A 21712-nucleotide genomic window follows, 5' to 3' on the forward strand; every position below is an offset into this window, starting at 1 on the left:
TTTGCTGGGCAGGGTTTGCTGCAGCCTCTCCTGAGCACAAAGCTCAGGGCCGAAAGCAACGGAGTAGACCCAAGTATCAGCTGCATTTTCTAAACCCAATTTTAGAGAGAGAAACTGCTCAAGATGTTTCTCAAAAAAATACTATCACTTCCAAAGTCTGTGAACATGGGCAGGGGGGAAATAATATTTTGCTAGTGAGAATTTGGTTTTACTAGACAACAAAAATAATCCAAGATGTCCTCTAGAAGTTCCTGGCAGATCCCAGGCGCACGCAGAACCCCCCGAAGCAGCCGCGTGGGGTCAAAGATGTGAGCATGCCTCACCCCACGTCCCGTCTGACAGCGTTTGTGGGGGGACGTTCGGGCGCAGGGTGTGAGGAAACAGAGCAGGGACGGAGCGACCTTCGCGTGCTAGAGCCCAGCCGCAAGCAGCAGCTCGGGGCTGTTTAACAGCCGCCGATATTCCTGCATCGTGCCATTTTCGGGGGGCGGCCCACCGCACGCCAGCTGCTCTGGTTTTACAGGCAGGCAGCAGCGCTGCTCCCCAGGTCTGTGCCGTTACCTCCAGGACTTGATCCACGATTTCCTGCATGACCTCACACTGAGCTTCCGTATCGCTGGAGCACAAAAACAAGAGGAAATCCAAGTTACATAGGAAGATACCGAGAGCAGGGACAAGGGGGCTTTGTGCTGAGCTGGCTCGGCTCGGGAGCCCCCCCCAGGACCTGAGGGCAGAGGAGGTTCTGCTTTGTGCTGGTGCCAGGCTCAGGGGAAGGCACGGCTCAGCAGCTCACGCTGCAGGCACCCAGCCCTGGAAGAACACGCTGCGCAATGCTACAGCACCTACTTACAAAAGTGCCCGAGGTTGTCTGCAGCAAGACAAATTAAATGACTAAAAGCATTAGATTAAATGAACTTGAAGCCATAAAGACATAAATTACGTTCAATCAGTCTACTATGCCAAGGTCTGCAAAGCAAGAGCTTTTTCTTAACCTTCTTTAGAGGGATTTCATTCCAAGGTCACTGAAAATCAGGAGTGGAGGTGGAGAAGTCCAGAGAACATGCAGACGCAGGTACATCTCTCCCTGTGGGGAACGTGCCCCATGCAGAGATGTACTGAAACTGCCAGGCAGCAACGGCCCCAAAAGCCCACTCGGGCTCCCCTCATTGATCCACCAGCGGAGAAAGATGAAACTTGAAGCTTTTGCCTTCCTGTCCCTGATCCAGAGAAATGCTGTAGCCCCCAGCAAACTGCTGGTGTGTCCTGGTCTGAGCCTGCTCCGAGGATGACTTACAGGGCTCTTAACCCAACACCTTTCAAAACCACCGGGACTGGACATTTCCCACAGGAATGGTGCAGGAGGACCTCTCTGTGTTAAAGGCGGACAAGCCAGGAGACTGCATGAGCCTTGCTCTGGAGCAAGCAGCATTGTACAACAGCACTGAAAGGTCTCGTGTGTCGCTGCCCTGAAGAGATCAACATGAAATCAAACATGATCAAACGATACCAACCTTCCCTTCTGCAGCTGCAGGACTTTATCCTTCAGTGACTCATCCAGCTGGTCCAGGAACGGTGTGATATCCACAGGCTCCTCCACAATGGTTTCTTTGATCGGATGAAACCTGAACTCCCTCTTCTTCCCTGCAACAAAGGAAGCAACAGTGGAATAATCTATTTTCCCAACAGCTACATCTAAGAAGCACCGGAGGCAACCTCTGTCCTAGCAGCGGGAGTTGTGTGGGGCTGCGGGGACAGTCACCAGCCCAGGACAAGCGGCGTGCCCCCAGCCTCAGATCTTGCCTTCACCCTTTGGAGATGTGTCCAGGTCACAGCGAGTAGGAAGGTGGGATGGGATCCAAATGCAGGGGGTGTCTGGGACGGTGGCTCCCGTTCAGTGCAACCTCCAACCCTGACGCCTCGCCTGTCCTTCAACATGCTCCACAAACATCGCTAGCCCGCAGGTCTCTCTCCACTCCCGGCACAAACACTCATGCTCAGGACTCTGGGACTGAGATACCCCAAGTGCTTTTCCACACCTTCGTCCTCCAGGCTCATTCCAGGCCACAAAAATGAACCGCAGCAGAGTCCAGTAGCGCCACGGTCAAGGCAGAAGCCCTCACAAAGCAGCTGCCACGAAGGGACGGGGCAAGGTGGCCGATCCCCTTTGCAAAAATCCTCTCTTGCACAAGGCTTTCGAGCCTGTGTCCCTCTCGGGGGGCTCTAAGCACCTGGCAGAACTCAGTGGGACTCCTGAAGACAGTGCTACAGCACAGTGTCACATCCCCTGCTCCATCCTGGGCCTGCGCCCCCTCCCCTGCCGCAGGGATAACCCTCCAGCACAGCAGGCAGCCCACCAGTCCCACCAGCACGGCCAGGAACAGCCCGAGATGCCTCTGGCTCCAGAGAGTGAGCAGAGGCAATTCTGGCCTCATGTAGGCTTCTCAGCCCCATGGCTTCGAGAAGGAGCGAGTGTAATGAAAACCGTGTGGCTGAGCAATTAGAAGCCCAAGCCTCATTAGCAGCTGCCCGAGAACAGAGACACCCTGTTCCCAAACCAACCAGCCGGCACGGTATCTGCCACAGGGATGCCCAAGCATGTAGCGCAGCGGGGCTGGGGGCTAATCAGACACCTGGAGAGGACACACGGGTGGAGAAAGCGCCACGTTCGAAGGCTCTGAGCTCTGGGGAAGGAGGTGAAGCCCAGCAGCCTTTCCCTTTGAGCACACATCTCTATCAGGTCTACCGAGCCTGCCCATCAGGGCCGGGGAAGCAGCCGAGCATCGCCCTCACCACCCCGTCCCACAGAGGGAAACCTGGATCTTGGGAAGGGGGTCCTGCCTGGAGCACCACAATTACTGCTGCTGGTGGGAGAGGGGCTTTGAGGGAACCATGCTTGCAGAAGTCTGCCTGGGGAGTCCTCCATCACGAAGGGAAGGTGCCCGTGAGCCAGCAGGGAAACGCTCTCCGGCACAGAGGCCAACGGCAGCGTGTCACGCTGCGGTGAGGCAGGAGCGCTGGAGAGCACCAGCCGGCTGGCTGCACTCCTCACCTTTGCTGTTCAAGTCGTCTTCATCGTCACTGAACGCGGCCTCGGCGTTGTCATAGCAACTGTCATCCTTTTCTGACATATGATTGTCCATCTCCATGGAAACGGGTTCCTCAATCTTGACTGCAGGAGCGTAGGGAAGAGGTGAGGTTGGGCTGGCTGGGCTGGCAGCCCGGGGCAGGGTGCATCCTGCCCACGGGCGGCAAAGAAATAAGTGTGTTTTGCAAACGGACGGATCCGGCCAAGCGCCGGACCCTGGGCAGCTGGGGAAGGGCGCTCCCGGTGACTTGAGCCATCCCCAGCCAGCGCCGAGCACGGCGGGAGCGGGTTGTTCTCCAGCTCAGCTGCCCAGCACCCTTCAGTGCTGAGCCCCAGCCCCTGAGCAGAGCAGCCCCCCCCAATCGCCAGCTCAGCGAGGCCAGGAGGCTCAGGGCAGCAGGCCTGGGGGCTGGGGGGTCCCCCCTCACCCGGCGCAGCCCCTCCAGCAGGAAAACCGGACAGGCTTACGCGTACAGCCCCCCAGCAGGTCTGGCAAAGCGGCAGTGCTCTCCTGTTAAATAGGGCTTAGAAATGCTTGCTCTTTGTTTAACCTAATTATGTTAATCAATTAGCCTACAGAGAAGAAAGGCTAAGTAGCCCCCACGGAGCAGAGAGAGGAAGGGGTAGCGTGCATCTTTAGCGTGCAGCAGGGCCGAGGTGAAGGGAGACCACAACCATCCATCACGAGGAGCAGCCGGAGCCCCCTTCTCCCCGAGTCGCGGTGGGAGCCCCCGAAGGCTGCAGGGCAGCCGGGGAAAGCGCCAGCACCACCGCCGGGAAGGCAGCACCCACCACGGGCTCCCTCCGCACGCACCCTGCTCCCTACCTTCGATGGGGGGTGAGGGCGAACTGCAGAACTCCGGGAATTTCTCCCTCAACATGGCACGGAGCTCTTTGTCCAGCTTGGGGTTGTCGAAGAGAGGGGCCAGATGTCTGTGTTGGGGGGGGTAGGAAGGGAAAGGGATGAGAAAGAGCCGGGCTGCAGCGCTCTGCTGCGTAACTTCACCCCAGCAGATGTGCAAGGGGATCCCCCCCTTACGTCAGGGCTCTGGTTTGTTAAGGACCACAAGCTACGAGGTCCCACGTTCTGTCCTGCAGCTCAGCTGAGGCCCCCTCCCTTCGCCACCAGTGTCCCCTTGTGCCACCAGAAGGTGCACGGGGAGGGGAGAAGTGGCTTTAGCTCCTGGGAGGGGGAACCTGGCTGGTGCTGGAGCTGTCTGCAGGCTGGAGCACCAGGAGCAAGGCTGCTCCATTCAGCCTGGGGACCCAAAAGGGCTGGGGACATTCCTATTCCTCTGAAGCTACAGCTTTCTTCACCCACCCATTCCCTTGCCTCGAGGAACAGCCCTCAGGACAAGCGTCAGCACCACAAAGACCCAACTATGGCTTCGTCCATGGTTCATACACAATACAAACGCCCTCCGCGGCTCTTACAAAGCCTGGAGATCATTTTTGACTGGTGAGACCCAGGAAAATGGGTGCACAGCAGCTGTATAAATGTAGTAAAATTCAGGGCTGTCTTACGCCAGGACTCGCTTTTCCACAATGTGGGTGAGGGAGTTGAACACGCCTTGCCGGACGTGAGCCTCCAGCGGCGGGTAGAAGTTGGGAATGATCTGAAAAGAGGAGAACGACCGTGTTAGTGCCATGAACCCTCCTGCCTGCCACCGGGTCCGGGCCAGCTGGCGGGACACAGGACTAGCTAAGGCCATCGGCCAGCTTCTTGGGTCACCCTTGACTCATCCCAGCCGCTCTTGACCGAGGGGCAGGAGAGCTCTCCCAGTGCAGCATCCCGTGGAGGGTGGACAGAAGGGGGACCAGCCCATGCTCCTGGCTTTTCCATCTCAAATATCTCCCAGGGATGAGAAAAACACAGAGATGCTGCCTCGTGAGCCGTGGGAAGCCCTGGGGCTTGCCAGGGCCACGCTCCAAGCAGCAGCGGCGGCTGCAGGAGTGGGGGGAATACAAGAAGGGCAGCCTAAACGACACTCAGCTCTGTCCACATGCAGTCCTTTGCTTCTGGAGGGAGCGAGAGGACTCCTCCCTGAAATGTGGGTCATTCCAGGAACCTTCCACCTAGTTCCTCCGCCAGCAGCTGCTTTTGGACACGGGCAGCCTGGGGACAGGAGCACGCAGAGTGTGCTGGACGTGAGGGAGGAACATGATGCAACTCGCAGCTCTTCCAGAGCTCGTGCCACGGAAAGACCCCGCTTCCAAGAAACACCATCTGCCCTCCCGGGGACCAAATTACTGGAACCAGCAACTCTTGGCACTGCTTCCCGCAGGACCCAGGGGCAGGACCAGCCCTGCTCCCTGCCCAAGGACAGCCAGCCTTTGAAAGGCAGATGGTGGGTCTGACTCGTCCCCTGCTGCAGTGAGATGCTGTTTGCCCTCGGGGGATGACACTGGGCCAAGCATTTCATTAGGTACTAAAGGGAACAGTTCAGAAGCCTTTTTCCTACTAATGCTCATCATTCTGGAAGGATTTATTTGCAGAGCTGGGAAGTCTTACAAGCCTTCCCACAGTGGCATTCCCATTAATGAATGACACATGGGCACAACACTCCGACCTCCAGGAACGGCCCTGGATTTATCGAGAGACCGCGAGGACTCACCAAAGCCTCTGGTGGATGGTTTTAAGAGGAGAATAATCTGGCTGAGCATCTGCAGCAGTATGCCTGACGAAACTGGGGAAAATCCCTCCTTGATTTAGCATAGGTAAGGGGAGGTTAAAAGGGCTGCCAGCAGATACTGAGCGACTCTGCCGGCTATTTCGCAATCAAGAGGCTCAGGGCAGAACACACCAGACGATGTACCGAGGAATGCAGAAAAAAAAAGACGGGTGAGCAGCTTTTTGGTTTTGTCTGTGGGTTGGGTTTTTTTTTTTTTTTCTTTTCTTTTTTGGCTCTGAAGAATGGCCAGCAAGATGACACTCTTTTGCTGTTCCAGTATCACTGGCTCCAGGGATTCATGAAATTCCCTTCCTGTGGGGTGGAAAGGCAATGGGCCTTTGCCTCAAAACCCTCTGGGGAGTGAAGGCATCCGTCTTGCCTGAGCCTGCACTACCATTCCTGCCCTTGGCGACTGCTCAGTGCCGAGCAGGGGCAGCCCGCAGGGAGCCGGGCTGTGCAGCTCACCCCTTGGCTGCTCCCAGCTTCTGTCTTGGCAGAGAAGGAGAAGCACTGACCGACACCACCGTGCTGCTGCAGCGCTGACGGGCGGTGGGGAGCGCTTGGAGGAGAGCACAGCTGGAGGGCTGCAGTCCCTAAGGGAGCACCTCCTGGCCAGCACACTGCCACCGCCCTGCACCACGGACAGGCGCAGGGGGCTAAAAGGAAGCCCCCGAGGCTTACACAGCGACCTGCCTCTTTGGAGCGTCGCCTCTGCATTGATGGCTGGTGTAAGCAGACAAGACCACGGCTGTTTCCCTCTACAGCGTCCTCTATTGTCACTCCTGAAGGGCCTCTCTGTCCCACTGGTGGCACAGGGACCGCATGGACCCCAGCGGTCGCTTTCACAACCCTCATCGCTCCACCCGCGTCATGCAACTCATTTGGCCAGCCAGGTCATTCCCCAGAGAGCGAGGGGCAGCTCACCCGGCACATGAAATCCAGCAGCGTGGCGGTGATGGCAGGGTGAGGCTTCATGGAGTGATGCATCACCAGAATGGCAGGCTCTGGAAGGAGAGAGCAGGGAGTCCTGTGCTGAGAGCCACCGTGATGCCCACGTCCCCTGTGTCCCCCCCCAGTTCCCGCAGACCCAGCCTTCTGCCCCTCGGTCACAGAGGGAGCCCCCTTCTTTTGGGCTGTACACAATCCTTGCCCTCATCCAGCTCCTAAATAATGCTTAGGCTTTAAACAATGGCCAGAACCAACTTCCCTGCAGGCAGGAGCTCCCAGCAATGCCCCCAGCTGTACTGGTCCTTGCTCCTGCGCCCCGGGACAGCCCCACAGGCAGGCAGCCCACCTGCCCTCAGGGAGGGATGCTCTGGGGCAGCCACTGACCTCAAGGAAGACGCCTGCTCCTACCACGGATACAAAAACTACAGTTAAAAGTGGCTCCAGCAGAGCAGCTCTCCTGCAATCCAGCAAATCCCAGGAGTTCAGGGCAGGGGAGGAACTGATGCCCTTTGGAGATGGATCTGTTGGGCTTTCCCCACCAGATCCCCCTACCTCTACCAGCTCTGGAAAGCATTAACCCCTTTTTTGACCCCTGCCCATTCAGAGGAAGACTCCCCATGGAGTACCTATATTCATGATGCTGTCCTTCTCGGGGTTGAAGAAGAGCCAATCATAGAATAGGGCCAGTTTGGCATTTGAAGCAGCAACGTTGGACTAGAGAAGAGAAAAAAAACCACAAGTTGCCTAATGAACCTAGTGCTGAGCACCCGATCCCTCTGCATGCCTGATGTGCTGGCTCCTGCTATTGCGAGGTGGGGGGCGGTGATGCTCTTCCCACCAGCAGGGTAGGGGGGCAGAGCTGGCAAAACCCCCCCGCTGGGTACCAGCTGCTGCTGCGCAGACTGAGTTTGCAGAGAGGGTGGGAAATTCCTGAGTAAACCTGCCTGCTTTGAAAGCAGGCAGGGCAGCAGGCAGAGCAGCAGAGGCCAAGGCAGCCCTGAGATCGGGAATCACAAGCCACGCGCTCCATGAAGTGCAGAATCACGCACGACCCTGAAGCACGTACAGCCGGACCCTGCACGTCACTTGGTGTGATCGGCTACACGTGCTCGTGGGCACGGAAACAGCCGTTTCCTTGGCAGCTTCTGCTCTGCTTGGCAAGTGCTGTGGGTCACAGTCCTGGGTGGGACAAGGGACAGCAGGCTGGGTGGAGAGGGTGGGAGGTGACAAGGATATAACGAGGAGTTTCTCGCACCGCACTGGGACAGCAGAGGCCCCCCGCCTTGCAGATGGGCCATAAGCATAAATCAGAAACGAAGGGCTTGACTAGCTGGAAGTGAGAAGGTGAAGTTTATGCAGGGAAAACAGATCCCAAAGGATCCAACGCGCAGCAGTTTAGCAGGACTAAAATCCAGAGCACAGAACAAAGGCCAGCATCCTAACCACTGCTCTGCAACTCCCTCCTTCACCTCAGCCAGCAAATACCGAATCCCAACCTCCCCAACAGCTTCCAGCAGCAGCAGGTTACCCCCTTCTCCCCAGGGACAGAGATCCCGGGCGATTACGTGACTCGCTTTCGGATCTGGCCCTCGGGACTCACTGTGCAGGTGGTGAGCAGCCACCCGATGATGGCCCAGCGCGGGAGGATGTCAGAGCTGAGCACCTCGTTGGAGGGGTGGACCACGCCGCAGATGTAGCGTATGAGGTCGCAGCGCAGGGACTGGCTGTCCGGGGTGGACAGGTACTGCCGCTGAAACCAGTCCTGGTACCGCTTCTGCTGGCCGAACCGGACCTGAAGGCAACAGCGAAAGACGCAGGTTTTGCCCAAGGCTTGGGGGAAGGTGCTAGAACCATGCCCTGCTGCCCTCTAAGCTGCTTCTTGCAGCCAGCTCTGCTTCACGCCCTGCTCCCCATCAACCTCGTGCTGGCAGCATCTTCAGAGGGACCGAGGAAGCCAAAAGGCTGTTGTGCCGCGCTCTCACGCCGGGAGCGGACGGGACCACACGCCCCGCGTGCGGCACAGCGCAGCCCCTGCCAGCAGCCAGAGGCAGAGGAGGGGGAAGCAGCTCTGCCTGCTGTGTGAGTGCAGATAACAGCTAACCCCGGTGCTGCCGCTGCGCAGCTCCTGGCCTCTCTCGAGTACAGCTGCTGTTGCCGGCGCTCCGATAACCCACCGCAGCGCGGCCATTCAGAGAAAACGCTCGCCTTGGAGAGCGGCCAGCCAGGAGCAATGTTCTCCTGCAAAGCTGTTTTGTGTCTTTTAATGAATACCCTGGATGTCTCAGGCCCATCTACATCAGCCTCTCCCCCTCCTGTCGCCCTTAGATGCCAGAAGCAACAAATACTCGCACCAGTAAAGCTCTGCCCTTTGCCCAGACTGGTGCTCTGCCCTCCCTCCCTGTGCCCAGTGCCAGCATGGGAACGGGACTGGTGCCCCGTGGACCGGGCAAGGATGCGTGCCCTCCTCCCCCTTGCTGGCACAGGACCCCCGGCAAGCATGAGGGAGTTACCCGTGAGGTCATGAAGAGCAGCTTGGTTTCCATGTCGGGAGTGAGGCGACAGGCCAGGAATTTGCGAGAAGTCCTTGACTGGAGGAGCTGCAGGACACCTGGGGAGAGACAGGGAGGTCAGTCTGCATCACACGGCCTGAACGGGATCCAGGCAGGGATTGACCAACCCCTGCAGCCAGCTGAGTTCGGAGCATTAAGCTCCATTTCTCCAAGACTACAGGAGAGGGATCAAGATTTTGGCTGGAAAAGGTCTAAACCAGCCCCTGTTTGGAGCAAGCTTTTGTCAGAGATCACTAATGAGGATGCCAGGATGGAAAGCCTGGAGAAAGGGAGCGAGGACGCACAGCGACAAGATCTGGAAGAGAAATAAGAAAGCACAGATGCCAAGTCTCAAGCTGTAACCACCAGCAGAGCATGTTCCCCATCTCCCACCCCTCGACCTGGGTACCAAAAAGCAGGGCTGGCACAGAGAGTGCTCACCCTGGGCTGTGCCAGCACGTCAGTCCCATTCCTCCCCTGGAGTAAAAGCCCCCCAGGTGTAACAACAAAGGTCAGACAGAACCAAAAACTTGCGTATGCACACGCGTGGAGAGAAGGGAGGACGGGAAGGAGAAAGAGAGAGGCTGCAAAAGCCCCTCTCATTTCCAGATGGTTGCAAAAAGGAGGAATTTATGACCTGAGCGAACACGCTTTGCTGCTGCTGGACAAGACCTGAAGGGTTTGCAGGGCAGCGATGACGCAGCTGGGGGACAGCTCTGCGCTCTCGCCGTTTGGAAATTGTCCTTCTGCCCATGCGGCCAGAGGATCACACCTGGGGGATGGCTGGAGGAGGGAAGCTTCAAAGCAGACAGAACGGACACCAGCTCCTGTGGAGCTCAGAAAGGGCAGAGCGAGCTGCGCAGTGGGGGAAGAGAGCCACAGCAGTACCTGGCTTGTTAAAAGCTCCCAGCTGCTCGGAGGGAAGGACGAATCCTGCACCCAGAGCCATCCCCTGCTGCGCTTTTCCCCGTGCTTGGTGCTGCTGGGCTCTGGCCCTGGTCGCGGGAGCATGAAGCTCAGCAAGACTGACTCGGATTGGAGGTTACAGAGCGACACAAACCCGAGAGCGCACGGAGGGGCAGCTGCTGGAGGTAACAGCCACCTTGCAGAGCCATTGCTACAGGCTCGCAGCAGCAGGCGAGAGGGCAAAGCGGCAGCGTTAGGACCAACTGCAGGGGAAAGTGTTTTGGGGAGGGGGCTTTCCAGGTTCTGCATGAGCAAGTATGAAGGAGGGCACCCCTGGACAGACCGGCTTCTGCTCAGAGTCCTCCCACCTCGCCCCCCAGAGCCATCATCTCACCGCTACAAACCACCAGGCAGCACCACGGGCCGCTGGTTGTGGTGGCAAACGGAAGAAAAAGGGAACCGAAGGAGAAAGGGCAAAAGCCACGGGGAGTCTGCACCTTGTCAGAAGAAAGTACAACAGGAGCACTGATGTTAGCCCCAGTTTAGGGGTTGTTTTGATGGGTCATTTGGCTAAAATTGGCAGCAAACCAGGAAATAACTCTGACCAGCTGTCCCTACTGGTGTGGGAAGCAAGTGAAGCCAGAGGGACGTTTGTTAGGTGCCTCAGGATGCTTTGAACGTGGACGTGACGGCTCAGCACTCAGCTGGGGAGACCCAGACAGAGCTAAGAAATGCTTCTAGTGAATGTACAGCTGCAGGAAGGGGCAGGGCTGAGCCCTGGAAATACAATACACGAGCCTTCCTTAGGTGTAGGGCTAAGACTCCTCTGCCTCCGCAAGCCCCGCAGGCTGCCAGCCCAGAGAGGGGAACTGCAGCCCTCAGCAGAGACCAGCAACGACAGGAGAGAGGTTCTGGAGATGGGAGAAGCCAGAGATCGCAGAGTTTAAGGAGCATTTAATCAAATGATGCACTGTGAGCGTATCTGAGATCTTCAACGTGACGTTAACATGGGCCCTGAGAGGACAGCAGGCACTGGGCGTGGGGGGAGAACACTTTAAAGCCCCATTTCCAAAGACATACGAGAATTGCTGCAGACAAATAATGATGTGACAGCCCTTAGAGAAGGGAATAATTTATACTAACAAAAATTACAAATATAACCCTCTCTCCAGCATGTCTATTTTAACCCAGACTGTGCAGAGAGAGCTCCACAGCTGAGTGTTTGGCACACCAGGCGGGCAGGGCTACTGGGAGAAAGAAAATCTCATTTAGAAAGTGTCTGTTGCTGCATCTTCTGGACTTCTTGCTTTACAGCTCCTCATCAGGCTCTTTTCTGCAGAGTCCGAAGGACTCGAACACTTTATATCTTGGGGCTCCAGCTTCATCTCCGCTTATAAATCAGTTAGTTAAATAAAAAAGCAACAACTGCAATTATGGAAGTGTTAAGTCCAGAACAAGCAATATAATTTAATGACCCTTGTTGTGGCCCAGCTGCGTTCTCAGGAGCTATCACGACAGCAGCCTGCAGTGTCTGTTTTTCAGGATGGTTTAAAGCCCAGATGCCTCCGAGGCCTCTGCAGCATTTTAAAAAAAACAGCAAAAGCTGCCAAGCACCAGAGCTGACCACGGGAGACCAGTCCTGGCCCTGCCCCTATTCCTAAGCTCCCTGCAGCTGCCAGAAAGCTGGTTTTGGAGGCATCTCCTTCTAGTGACGAGGGGCTCTGGAGGTGGGAACACACAGTGTAATTACAGTTCTCTCTGCATGCTCTTCTCTAAGAGAGCATCTGGAAGGAGCCCAGGCGCCCAGTGTTTTCCTTCAGCAGGGCCTGTCCGCTCTAACACCGTCCCGAGACCTGGGCCAGAGGGAACGCAGAATGAAAAACGGCTGCTGGGCAAGTCACTCCAGCTCTCCCTGAAATGGGCCGGCAGTCAGGGCAGCCTGGCCACCCGGGCGTGCGAGGGCAGGAGGGGGTTGCCTGTGGCTAGCAGGTCCGTGGCAGGGGCTCTCCCACACGGAGCCGGCTGCCCCCTCGGTCGGGGCCCTGCCTACCTGTGAACTGTGCACTGAGGACCTGCGGGTTGTGGATGATGTCCTTCCAGAGCTGCTCAAACTCGGGTATCCTTGCAACGTTTTGCAGCAACCGCACAAGGTCCCGGCCGATCATGAAGCAGTCCATGAACTGGAGAAAGGAGAGGAAAAGTCTCATTTACTGCATACCTGCTCCTGAGCAGGGGGAAGGCACTGAGGGGCAGGAGGAGGGGAAGGGAGGAACACTCAGTCCTTCAACCTTACCACCAGCTCCAGATGATTCACTCTTTGTACAATATCTACACTCCTGCCCCTGGCAGCCTGCCCCTCTTTTGAAGCTAGCAGGTTCTGAGAGGCAGGGTGACAGGCGGGAAGGTCAGCAGCTATTTTAAAATGTTCCCTCTCTTGTAAAGCAAACAATCGGCCCATAAATCTGACATTTTCTCTCCAGGACTGCAGCCAGTCTCCGAGGCTAAGACTTAACACTTGGTCCTTCCTGCCCAGCCAGGAGGAAGGGGAGAGCAGGCAGGGAGCTGCGGAGCCATCATGGCCCGCAGGGCTAGGATGCTGAAATTTCTTGCCCACACCCAGCTTTGGCAGCTTCTCCTGCATGATACAGACCAAAAAGTGGCCTGAAGTGGCTACTGTGTTCTCTGTAAGCCTGTGAGGACACTGGCTGCCTCCCTGAGGGAGGAGCCGATGCTCTTGCAGCAATGATAAGCCACAAGCGCTTGGGTGCCAGAGCAGCAGCAAGGGAACGGTTTCAACCCTTGTGGCCTGTATAAGAGAGACTGAAATAAGGCAGCCCCTTACTGAAAAAAAATAATCAGAAGGGCCACCCTCCCTCTACAGCCTGCAGTCAGAGGGGACAGCTGGTGGAAATGGGTTCCAAAAGCCACCCAGAGTGCCTGCCCTGAGGACAAGCCACACATCGCTGCCTGTACAGAGCAACTGGGAGGTGACTCCGTGGAACCAGCACGTCTCACGCTCCCAGCTGCACGAGGAACACAGGCAACGCCACCACACGCGGGCACAGGCTCCCCAGAGAGGCAGGTCTCTCTTCCCAGTCATCCTCTTGCTCCCCTGCTTTGCTCACCCGTTCACGGAGGAGGGAGATGCAGAAATCCACCTCTTTTTGACGAAGCACCTGGAGCTGAGACGTGCCGTGATGGTCCACGATGAGCCGGAGGTAGGTGTACACCGCCATGGCTATCAAGAGGCTGCTCTTCAGTACCCACTCTCTGCAAAAGAAGAAAATAAAAAAACTTCAGCCACCTCTGCAAGGGAGCCACAGCCAGAAGCGACATAAACACGCAGACTCAGGACAGAGGAAACTGAGGCACAAAGGAAACAGCAAGGGCAGGGACTCCAGCCTGTTGCACCAGCCCAGTGTTCACCCAGGGACCGTTCCCAGCTCCGACTGGGTGCTCGCACCCCAAGCTCTCTAGCAGGGTGGCAGATGCGTTCATGGGAGGCACTGGGTGAATTTCCAAGCCCACAGAGACATTCGCTGCGACAACCATCTCAGGTATCGGCAACTGCAAGCCACGAAATGCTCAGGAGCGAGCACCGGGGGCAACTGCCCCATGAATAGACTTGACCTTGATGCTACCACTGACCACACAGGAGCTTCTTCACTGGTCCCCACAGCCACAACAGCATCAGACAACGCACCAGGACAAGCTACGAAGGACCTTCCCGTAGGATCAGGCCCCAAATGCTCGCACACGCACCCGTGCAAGGGGTGTTTTCACGCTCCCCGGCTGTCAGCGTGCCAAGTGGATGAATCCAGCAAAGCCGGTGGCATCGTGAGCAGCAGGTCACAAAGCGGGGCAGCTCTCAAGCCCTGTGCTGGGCTGGCAGCAGCTCCCGCAGCGCTGCGGGCAGAATTGCTGCTCCTGCCCTGGCTTGAGCAGAGAACAGTGCGTGGGGCAGAAGGGAAAGAGCAGTCACGTCTGTCGGGAAGCTGGAAGCGCCAAATAGCAACAACTGGGGCAAAACAGATGCGCTTGAGATCGACCGTTAGTGAGAGTGGTGAGGGGGCGGGTGTAACTACATCTGTGGTGGGACAGACGTGACAGCTCCATCACGGGCACGGCAGGAGTCCATCCGACCTCTGGTCAGCGCAGGGCGGCCGCACCCAGGGCTGGCTTTCTGGAAGCGGATTTCATAGAATCACAGAATCCTTTAGGTTGGAAAAGACCTTGAAGATCATCAAATCCAACCCTACCAAGCCCACCGCTAAACCATGTCCCCAAGTGCCACATCTACACATTTTTTGGACACCCCCAGGGATGGTGACTGCACCACCTCCCTGGGCAGCCTGCTCCAGTGCTTGATAACCTTTACTGTGAAGAATTTTTTCCTAACATCCAATCTAAACTTCCCCTGGTGCAACTTGAGGCTGTTTCCTCTTGTTGCTTGGGAGAAGAGCCCGACCCCACCTCGCTCCAGCCACCGTTCAGGTGGTTGTGGAGAGCCATCAGGTCCCCCCTGAGTCCCCTCCTCTCCAGGCTGACCCCCCCCAGCTCCCTCAGCCGCTGCTCATCAGTCTGGTGCTCCAGCCCCCTCCCCAGCCCCGTTCCCGTCTCCGGACACGCTCCAGCCCCTCAGCATCCCTCCTGCAGCGAGTGGTCCAAAACCGAACGCAGCACTCGAGGTGCAGCCCCACCAGTGCCCACTACAGGGGGGTGATCTCTGCCCTGGCCCTGCTGGCCACGCTGTTCCAGCTACAAGCCAGGATGCTGCTGGCCACCTGGGCACACTGGGGGCTCCTGCCCAGCCGGCCATCAGCCAGCCCCCCCCCAGGTTATTTCCCACCGGGCAGCTTCCCAGCTGCTCTGCCCCAGCCTGCGGCACTGTGGGGGGTTGCTGGACCTGTCCCACCTCACACAACCGGCCTCAGCCCACAGGTCCAGCTGCCCAGACCCCCCTGCAGACCCCCTGCTCTCAAGCCCATCCACACTCCTGCCCAACTCGCTACTGTCTGCAAACTTACTGAGGGTGCACTCCATCCCTTCACCCATAAATAAAGATATTTATTTCTCAGCCAACTGGCTCCGCGTCCTGAGCGCGGGTGGGTGCTCCAGCCCCGCGCCCTCGGAGCACCACAGCCCCCAGCGTTTCCATCAGCCGCTCCGCCGCTGTCTCCTGCCTGTGCCGCCCTGTCTGCTGGGTGTGCCGCGTTCTCAACCTCCCTTATCTAAGCCCAACAATAAATATTCTCAGTCCATAAAAAAGGACCTCGTAAGCTTGGTTATTTGTGCTGGATGCCAAGAACAGCCCAGGCCGACTCGGTGCCTCCAGCGTGATTGATCACCCCCAGCATCCCTGGGCTCAGCCAGCTGGAAATCAGCAGGTCCTATGGAAGCGCCGCTGCGTGCCGCAGCTGTAACACCGTGGCCACCTGAAGAGACACTGGCCCAGTGGCAAATGAGTCAGCTGCCCTAAATCATGGTGGGGAGGGAGCCTGGGAAGCCGTGACAAGCGTTTGCTTTCCCAGGCTTTTCTCCCTGCGTCTAGCTGGATGCTAGGAGCAGGTTAATTAGTCGGACGGCGCTGAGCGGAGGTTACCTTCGGGAGGATGTGGGAGTAATTAAGGCTGGGATCCCGGGGGGCTGGCAGGTCAGCAGCTCCCCCTTTCCCAGTGAGGGCTGTGCAGAAAATAAAAATGCCATCAAAGCAGGGCAAAAGCCACCCACGGCAACAGGATTCATTGATCCAACAGGCAGTGAAAACGAAAACGCTCGGAGGAAGCATCGCATCCGCGCCGCCATTAGCAGCAAGAAGCTAAATTAACACCCGGGTTTTGAGAGGCAGCGGACTTTCCTCTGCTGCAAGGCGGGCAGTGCTTGAGAAGCAGCTTTGCTATCACTGTTTTTAATTAAATCAAGCACTCAACACTCTGAATGTGGCACCAGATCCTCACATGCGTGGCTTTAATTAAAGCTCTGGCTTGCCCCTAATCAAAGCACATAAATCCCAGCAAAGAGCTGCAGGTTCTCCCTGGGGCTCCACTTCCAGCCCTCGGCTCTCCCTGTGCTCAGGCAGCTCCTGTGCCGCTACAACACGGAGCGTTGACGCTCCAGCAGTACCTTCGACAGGAGCAGAGTCTTCTCCTCCCACATCTGCTCCTCCAACAAACTCCTCTCGAGTGACAGAGCTCAGCTGTTACTCACTGCACGGAGCTCTCTCCTGCAGACCCACGGCCAGATGTGGCTTTGGATCACCCTGGAGAAGCCGCTCGCTCTCCCACAGTCCAGCGGTTTGCAGTGATTTCCTTGCCAGACAAGAGCTTTGGCGAGATGAGGAGCACTTCCAAGATGCTCCAAGGTGTAGAGTGGCAGCAGCAAGTAGTACCAGCACACAGAGAAGACCACATCAAGAGCTGGTAGGGGCTTAAATAGGGTTGGGAACAGAAGAGTTGAGCTTAGGGGAAATACAGCCACGATCCAAAGGTTGGCCAAGCCCAGAAGATCTTGGGGGGTCTCTCCTTCCCAGGCACAGTAGGGCACTAGATGGCACTCGCAGCAGCACACACCCACACAGCTATTCCCGGAATAAAAATCACTAGGACTGTTAAGCTGCGGCCAAATAAATGCTTTAACAACTTGATTGTTAACCGCCGTAATAAGCAATTTTAGGAGAATCGCTGCTATTATAGACAGCGCTTGGTGAAAAGCTATAGGCTATTTAAAAATAATGACTCTGCCCAGCCAAAGGCTGCAGTTAGGAATTCTGCTTATCATCAATTAGTGGATGCTTTGCCAACAAAGGACAATGCTAAGCCCATAGGACAATACTTCCCAGATGGCCTGTCCACGACAAATTAAAGTTGCAGCCCTGATGAAGCAGGAGCTGTTTAAACACAGGAAGCTTTTTGGGCAATTAACTGTGTCCTACTCCTCCAGAAGGAACACCTCCCCCGCAGCTTGGAAAATTCGGGAAAAAAATATTCCTGGGATGTTGGACCCAAGCTCAGCCACACGAGGCAATGCCACCCCACGGCCCAGAGGGTGGGCTGCCCGCCGAGGTACCGGCCAACGCACGTTAGGTGACAGCCATCGCCGTGTCCCTGCACGCGGCTCAGGGAGAGGTACCCGCCTGCACAGAGCATCTCCCCTCTTCAAACCCTGCGGAGGAGCTTTGCCGGCGGAGGGACTTCACGACACTCTCCCACCACACAACCTGCAGCAAGAGGGTTCCGAGAGCTAGAAATTCATGCCACGGCTTAAAAATACGCTTGGCAAGACAGGAAGGGAATGCAGAGGTCTTTTGCGCAGGAAACACCACCAACACACTCCCACGCAGGCTGTCACCACAAACACAGTGCCCTGGCTCTGCCTCGGGCACAGGCAGCAGGAGAAGCACCCTCAGCAGGCAGACAGGGTGTGCTCTCCCTCGAGGTGTGCTCTCCCTTGCATCCTGCTTCTCTCTTCCAAAGGCACCAGCCCCCGCCAGTGCCTCCCAACTAGCCGTACCTTTGCTCCGTCAGTATCTCCAGAACGTTCTCAGCCAGCCAGATATTCTTCGCTGTCACATCCCCACCTGAAAGAGCGGCAGGGAAACGCCAGTCAGATGAACCGGAGTGGTTCTGTCACCTGATTCAACCGAGCTACCGACCGCTTCGTTCCCCGCATTCCCCATCTGGCAAAGCTAGTTAAGGAGTTTGCTCCCTGCCCCGAGCACGCCTTGCTGCCTGCTCCAGCTCTGCCCGCCACACACGCTTGGCTCTTCCTAGAGAGAGCAATTTCTAGGTACAAGTGCCTGCCTGTGCCTGTTAGGGGATCAGGGGGGTCTTTGCTGCAACGGTACTTTCGCAAAATAACGATGATAATATGGAATCAGTAATTATCCTTCTGGAAAGCAAAGGAGAAGCCATAAAGGGATGAGATTCGGTAGCTGGAAAGGAGAAAATATTTGCACCTGCTGAGCCTACGAAGGGGAAAGAGCATCTGCAAAGGCTGCCCAAACTCTCAAACACAGGCCAGGTGTACAAAGCGGTGTCTCACGCCCTCAGCGTGGGCCTTCAGCACGAAGCTGGAGCCTTTGGCTGACGCTGCTGGAAGCAGAGCAGGACTCCTGCTCCAAGGGCACAGAAAACGCCTAAAGCAGGCAAGCCAAAACAATGGGATCATAACAATTAAGGCATCGTAAAAGTGGTGAGAAGTGAGACAGCGGCATCCTTCCAAAACAGAAGGGGCCCTGCACGGGGAGGTGCAACTGAAGGGAAACAAGGGATGCCTTCACCAGTGGTTTTTAAAATGTTCTGTGTTTACACGGTGACAACAGGGCCAGGGCAGCTTGGCTCGCACTCAGGACTCCGTCCCCTCCCTCTCCATTCTTCCTCCCCTGAAGAGCAGATACGGCAATTTCCAACCCAGGCTGCCCAGCCCTGTGTCACAGGCGCATACAATAAAAACACAATGTCAGGTTTTACGGTGGGACATTAATTCCTCCTTCGTGGACGTCAGCGGCCAGCGCCGAGCAGAGAACACGGAAGAGGCACCGTTCCTGTGAATCCGGAAAGGCGTGTGCGTGTGTGCGTGTGTATGCGTGCACAGCCGTGGGGTGCTTACACCGAGGGCTGGGGGGAACACACTACAGGCTACCATATGGCCAGCTCCCTGGTGGAGCTACCGACTTCTCGTGGGGTGAAGCAGCCTCCTGCGTCTCTCGATGAGTTACGGAGCAGACGTGCATGGCTCTTGCCATCCCAGAGCTCGGAGCAGGGATTAAGGATGACCCCGGCGCCCTTGTGCAGTGCTACACAGTGAAAGCTGGCAGCAACAGGAACCAATACACTTCCTGGCTGTTCCAGCATTTGCCAGAAGCCTCCTGGCTCTCTGTGATTCACCCCTCGATGAGGCTGCTGGGAGCAACAGACTCTTGAAAACTTATCCCCTGCTCCATCCTCCCTGGGGAGATCTCCTCACCCGACAGGCTGGGGCAGGCTCAGTGCCCGCCAGCTGGGTACACAGACACTTGGGAAGCCTGTCCGGACCTGGCTGCACGGCAGCTCCAGCTCTGGCTCTGACCCCACGTGCAGCGTGCCACAAGTCAGCCCTGGTACGCCACCGCCAGCGCCCAGCCTGCTGGCACGAGCAGGGTGGATGCCAGCGGTCACCTCGCTCCCATGGGATCACTCACCTGCGATCTGCTTCATGAAGGTCATGCAGACTCCATCCGCACCGAGCACCCCGCTCTTCACCAGCTCCCGCAGCAACCACACCAGCTGAGCAGAGGGAGAGATCAGTGCAGCTTCTGCCACCGCCTCCCCCACGACACCTCTCCCCAACGCCACGGCTGCCTCGGCTGGCAAACGCCGCCACGGTTCCCTTCCAAAGGTGAGTCCTTAACACGGAGCAAAGGAGCTCCACTGGTGCCAACCACCCCCCAGGCCCTCCACACTCCAACCCCTCCGTGCATCCTCTGCCATTCTGGGGAGAAGACCTTCTCCTCACCTGGGTCCGACAGGTGTCCTGCAGCTTCAGGTACTTCTCCATGAGAATATGGTTGATCTTGTTGAGAACGATGTTCATGCCATCTCGGCTGACCAGTGCCAAGTCCCGGTAGCACTGCAGCAGAGAAGAGTGGGAGATGGTTACAGAGGAAGGATCGTAACAGCAAACGTACAACGGTTTTATCAAACCTGAGCAGATAACAGCAAATAAACGCATCTCAGGGAAGGAACGTCAAGGCAAGCAGGCTGCCGTGGGGCGACTTGAATCAACACCCCAGGGCCAAGCAGGGAAAGCCGTTAATCCTCTGGGCTTCACCGGATTTAGCCCCAGGAGCCAATGTTCCTCACTCCAGAACAGTGTCGCATGTCCCTGTCCCCTCATCCCAGCCTTCCCTGCACCCTGCCACAGCTTTGGAGAGACCAACACCAGAGAGCAAAGGCAGAGATCCTTCAGGAAGGATCAGTTAATAAACGGTCACATCCAGATCACTTAAGCCCCCCTGTTGCTCCAATCTCCCTGGCACCAGTGCCAACTGGAGCTGCCCTGAAGATGCTGGCAGGACGTCAGGTCACTACAATGTGATAGTGGTCCAATATGGCTGCAGGGAAGCTCCACAGAGATGCAGAGGCAGAGATGGATCATCTCTGCTCCTGCTCACGCAAGACTTCTGGGGTCAGACAGAGATTAATTTGGACACCGGCTGGCTCAAAACCACGCTACCATGTTGGCTTCTTTCGGGTTAGAAGTCCAAACATCCTGCCCACGGTCCAGACCAGCAGGTTTGCTGGGGCCCTGCTATGGGAAGAGGGAATTCTCGTAGGGAAGGGAAGGACCTTCTCCATCCTTGACTGCCACCAGCAGCCAGACAAAACGCTGGCCAGAGAGCAAAGGTGCTGGCTCTCCCTTCCCCTCTGGTCAGGACAGCAGGGGGTGGAGGGTGATTAGGAAGTAATTTGCTAAATGGTTCTGCATGAACGTTAATTTGTGCCAGTAAATGTCATGATATTCCAGAGAGCAGGGGTCTGGTCTCTGCTCCTCCTTTAGAGAGTTAATGAGGCCTCAAAAGATCACTTTGATTAGACTCCCTGTGCTCAGGCTTTCTCCCTCCTGTTTTTATAGAGCAATGTGTTAAAAAAAAAAAAAAAAATCCCAAACGAAAAAACCCAGAATCCAAGAGGTGTAGACTCTTTGGGGCCTTTAATTGCTTTTGAAATGCTAAATGAATATCCACAAAGCAGAACCAGACTCAGAGTCTCCACACAGACAGCTACCACCTGATCAGGAATGCACAACATCTCCCCGTCCTCTGTATCAGCTCTGGGAAAGAAACACGTAACACCACAGCGACGGGAAAACGCAGGGGATGAAGCGGGTCTAGGACACAGCCAGCCAGGGAGCAGAAGCTTTTAATTTGTTTGGAAAACACCAGTGTTGCCAGGTCCCTACCCTGCCTGGATCCTACCTCCTGTGCTCGATGACAGGATTACGGCCAATCATTGCCCCTGGCACTTCCCTCTCACAGGCAGGTGCATCCCTGCATCCTTCGGAGCGGCAACAAGATGAACGTTTTTCACCTTAGTAGCTTTTCTTGCTGGTCCGTTCACATTCAAAGAACTCATGCTTTTTTGGGTGAAACGCCTAGGCTTTGGTTTTCTGCCAGATGTGTGCGAGGTGTAGTGTCCACATCTGCATTTAAAGCCACCAAGAGGTCCTGTGACATGGCCCTGACAGTGTGGACTGCTTCCCAGCTGGCTGGGCTGATTCTGGCAGCCTCTTCAGGACAAAGCGCTGGAACACACACAGCTCGAAGAGATCCTCTAAGGGATTTACTTCTGGTTGAGTATTTAAGTTCCCATAGGAAGGACACCGTAGTCCTGTTACCTAGGGAAGTTTGGCAGCTCTTCACCTTGCTGACCGCATGCTTCCCCAAATCCCAGAAGCAAACGCTGCAGAATACCAGAACTCGAACCGTACCTACGATGCTGCTGATCCTTGGCCCAAAGTACAACCTGCCAGAGGAGGACAGGTCCCATTTAATCAGGGTCATGGCAGTACGGCAC

The 21712-nt window shown here is 56.5% G+C and overlaps 1 protein-coding gene across 1 annotated transcript in view; it reads right to left on the bottom strand.

The window, feature by feature from the left end:
* Nucleotides 1-21712, bottom strand: part of INTS3 (integrator complex subunit 3) — a 42274-nt gene that overhangs the window by 11577 nt on the left and 8985 nt on the right. The window contains exons 4-17 of the mRNA XM_037370812.1: nucleotides 19653-19766; nucleotides 19339-19423; nucleotides 17670-17736; nucleotides 13286-13430; nucleotides 12211-12340; nucleotides 9216-9313; nucleotides 8306-8497; nucleotides 7332-7419; nucleotides 6682-6761; nucleotides 4610-4701; nucleotides 3912-4018; nucleotides 3050-3169; nucleotides 1512-1641; nucleotides 562-616 (exon numbers count right to left, since the gene is read on the bottom strand). Coding sequence (XP_037226709.1) covers nucleotides 562-616; nucleotides 1512-1641; nucleotides 3050-3169; nucleotides 3912-4018; nucleotides 4610-4701; nucleotides 6682-6761; nucleotides 7332-7419; nucleotides 8306-8497; nucleotides 9216-9313; nucleotides 12211-12340; nucleotides 13286-13430; nucleotides 17670-17736; nucleotides 19339-19423; nucleotides 19653-19766 — 1503 coding nt within the window. The remainder of the gene's footprint in view (nucleotides 1-561; nucleotides 617-1511; nucleotides 1642-3049; nucleotides 3170-3911; nucleotides 4019-4609; nucleotides 4702-6681; nucleotides 6762-7331; nucleotides 7420-8305; nucleotides 8498-9215; nucleotides 9314-12210; nucleotides 12341-13285; nucleotides 13431-17669; nucleotides 17737-19338; nucleotides 19424-19652; nucleotides 19767-21712) is intronic.

The sequence above is a fragment of the Falco rusticolus genome, chromosome 19 (genome assembly GCF_015220075.1).
Source record: "Falco rusticolus isolate bFalRus1 chromosome 19, bFalRus1.pri, whole genome shotgun sequence".
In the NCBI taxonomy this organism is placed as follows: Eukaryota; Metazoa; Chordata; class Aves; order Falconiformes; family Falconidae; genus Falco; species Falco rusticolus.